Genomic DNA, 3,360 nt, shown 5'->3' with positions numbered 1-3,360 from the left:
ATGCAGGGCACGTCTGTATATTACAAAACGAAAGGAATAGTAATATGTGAAATACCGCGAATTGGCATTTTAGCTGAATGACAACTTAATTCGCCTGATTTGCTAATTGAATATTCTAAATTGTAATTTAGCTTTTAAGTATAACTATTTTAAGTTTTAGACTAATTTTGAGGTTAAAATATTTTCGAAACTTAGGTTGCTTTTAAACTAGTCATTATTTCAGGTTTCTACCCTTATATTTAGCTACGATGTTGATTCTAGTCTATTTTAGAACACTTTTAGGTTGAGGATAAGTTATTAATATAAATAGACATATGTTGATTGAAAAACACGTACTTTAGAATTCAATTATTCAGAATACACCTTAGATTCATCTTAGTCGTAAGTTAACTGATTCTAGACTTAAACAAATTTTAATTCAATATAAGCAAATTGTATCGCTTTTCTAACACCTTTAGAGGCTTTAGTGCCAAGTTCAAGTAATTTCAAATTAATATGCAAGTAGAAGTACTATAGTTTTAAGTAAAATAAATCAATTTAAATATTTTCCCTGAACAATACGGGACTCGGCCAGGGTTTTCTCGAACTCTTGAGCTGGGTTATGTGTTGGGATAGGGACCCGTCGGGGTTACTATGGGCTGAATACAAGGTTGAGTAGGTTATGACGAATTTATTTAGATGCTGGCTCAACGCGGCTTGAAGGAACGGCGTGCAGTTTTTACACAGATGGTAGATGAAGGGTCCCAATAGGTCCCTGAGACCCTATCGTCCTCTGTAAAGTCGTAGACGAACACTTCTAATCCTGCCCGTATTTACACGTGGCTGCTGGCGCAAGTTGAGTCTCTTAAGGCGCCGGGAAACTCGAAATGCTTGACTAGGCCCGAAATAGGACGCGCTACGCGTTACTTTAGTTTCTAGCGCTCGATTAACGTTATTAGTTTCAGGGGATTTTAGTCGATTAGCGCGATATGCCACGGTTAGTATGTCTCGGATTTCTCACCATTATATTTAATAACTTTTGTTCGGTCTTTACATACCGCCGGTCGCCAAAGGAAATGGTGGGCAATGGAGCAACCAACAAACGTCTCTCGATGTGCTGCTAGGCAGGTAGGTGTGCAGGTGCGACAGTGGTATATGGAAGGTTGTAGGTAGATTCCAGTGTGCAAGGTAAATAATCTTGTTAGGCTATCGGTTAGGGAGAAGGTAGTTCGGCCCTGCGGCTGTGTTTTTTTTTTGAGCCCACGAAGCTGAAGCTACGGGATATATGCAAATGCACACGCCTCGGCAGTAGGGCACCAACGAGCCCTTCTATATCACCCTAACGTAGGCTCGTAACAGATTAAATGGCGTACTTATGAGTAGCCCAACGATAGTGGTCCCGTGATTTTATTCCCTCTTGGAACAGTTTTGTCCGTCTGGTCTGGTTTATTTGATTAATTATTGACAGTAATTTAAATAGTAAATTTTAGAATTTGAAAGCTGAAAGCTTAATGCATACGCTTCCAACTAGTTTACTCAATACCTAAATGTTGCTAGTGAATTTTATCGTTGCGTTATGGTTAAGTTGTATACAAATCTTGTTGCAGGAATTCAGTTTTAAAGGCTAGATGCTTTAAAGCTTGACCGCATAAAGCAGTGTATAACGAGAACTAATTAGCAGATAATACCTTCGATTTTCAGTTTGGTTGTAGTTCGCTGTTCGCTCCTGGCTCATCAGGAATTGTGATTTGGGACGGGCTATATGTCACCAAGCATACCAATTAGCGTTGACGCACGGTTGATGAACCAAAAAGAAACTGAAAATTAGCTTACATTCTCTGTCTCCACTTCGAGAAGTTTTTCAAATTAAGATTTTTGTTGTCTTGATTTTTTTTTTCATTTATGGGATAACCGGAACTTGCAGTCCATGAATTTACTGTACCGGTTCCCGTTGACTTATTTTCATTAATACCGAATACCCGGTTGGGCTTGCGTACCCCTATACTAGGATCTTTATACCAACACAGACTTCCTCCCGACCAGAGGGTCAGACCGCATCTTTTACATGATTTTTTTTATCTATCGTTGAGAGTTTTAGTGAGTTGATGTGTAGTGAACACTTGGTTGATAAAGGCTAGCGGTTTTTTTCAGAATTTTTGCGATTTGTATTCAATAAACTAAGTAAATCGGAATTCCACATGGTCTGCGGGTATATGCATACTAAGGACTATACATATGTAGATATGAATTGAAAATAAAATTTTCTTTGCCGGTTAAAGTACTCTTGCTGAAGTTGACAAAGTTTTTATCTTATCAAGTTTTTTCTTTTGAATAACAGTCCCCTGCTTTATTGTTGAGACTTTTATACATACATAGTTGCTTAGTGGGTTTCAGTCACTAGTTGCTTACAGTTCTGGGGCTATCATTCATTCATTATTTTTTTCCTCAAACAAACATTTCTTGCAACGTAACAATGCCACTTTCACAAAGTAAAGATGATCAGGCTCAAGCAAGTGGTTGCACAATAAGTCGTAACGAATTCTTCGAAGGTGACGATACCTTGAAGACCGCTTGCTCGCACCAGTTCCACCGAATATGTTTATTGGACTGGTTAAAGCACAGCTCCACATGTCCCCAGTGTAGAGCTAGATGCAACAGTAGAGACCTTCCTCGCTCTGGTCGTCTAACTAGAGCACAGATTACATCTAAGACTACTAGCGATAACCCCCAGCCTTTAACAAATTTACAAAAGGATAACTCGGGTATAGCAGGAGCCACCTGTTTGCCATTAGAATCACCAGTTCGAGAACAGAACTCCAATGTAAACCCTAATACGAATAACATCGATGAAGAGGCCCGTCTACGAAATCTTGTTGGGGCAGTCATTTCGGCAAGGCAGGCAACAATGTTCGAGAATTTAGATACTCGTATAGCGCAAATTGTTGAACAAAAAGTGGAGCAAACATTAGCAAATGCGTTGGGTAGATTGAACCTGAATGCCGTTCCGAATATAATAGCTCAAGCTGCGGTACCACAACCAGCAGCTGGCGTAAATACTGGGCAGAATCTGAATACGCCTAGACCAGATCGACACAGTCAATTCAACTCCTCTTTGGGCCCGTGACCATACTAATCACGAAAATTTTAATAGGCAAATTGATCAGTTTAGGTTTAGCCATATTTCTAGTGTTCCTAACTCAGGAAGGATAGCCCAACTCATAGCCAGTTGGGATATAAAGTTTGATGGTACGTCGAAATTATCTGTAGATAACTTTCTTCATCGTATTGAATGACAGGTGATCGACACGCTAGGAGGTAATTTTAATTTATTGTGTGAGCATATTCAGAACCTTTTTATTAACGATGCCAAGGACTGGTACT

The 3,360-nt window shown here is 39.4% G+C and overlaps 1 protein-coding gene across 1 annotated transcript; it reads left to right on the top strand.

The window, feature by feature from the left end:
- Positions 1–2,452: 2,452 nt before the first annotated feature.
- On the top strand, positions 2,453–3,103 carry LOC108379693 (uncharacterized). The gene has a single exon (XM_017636043.1). The coding sequence runs from the start codon at positions 2,453–2,455 to the stop codon at positions 3,101–3,103; it is 651 nt and encodes a 216-aa protein (XP_017491532.1).
- Positions 3,104–3,360: the final 257 nt, after the last annotated feature.

The sequence above is a fragment of the Rhagoletis zephyria genome, unplaced genomic scaffold, assembly GCF_001687245.7.
Source record: "Rhagoletis zephyria isolate East Lansing unplaced genomic scaffold, Rhagoletis_zephyria_1.1 Rzeph_scaffold_17074, whole genome shotgun sequence".
NCBI lineage: Eukaryota > Metazoa > Arthropoda > Insecta > Diptera > Tephritidae > Rhagoletis > Rhagoletis zephyria.
This window is presented reverse-complemented; position numbering and strand designations above follow the sequence as displayed.

Bases quoted from the DNA above. Each gene is read 5' to 3' on its own strand.
- LOC108379693 (XM_017636043.1), top strand. From the start codon at position 2,453: ATGCCACTTTCACAAAGTAAAGATGATCAGGCTCAAGCAAGTGGTTGC.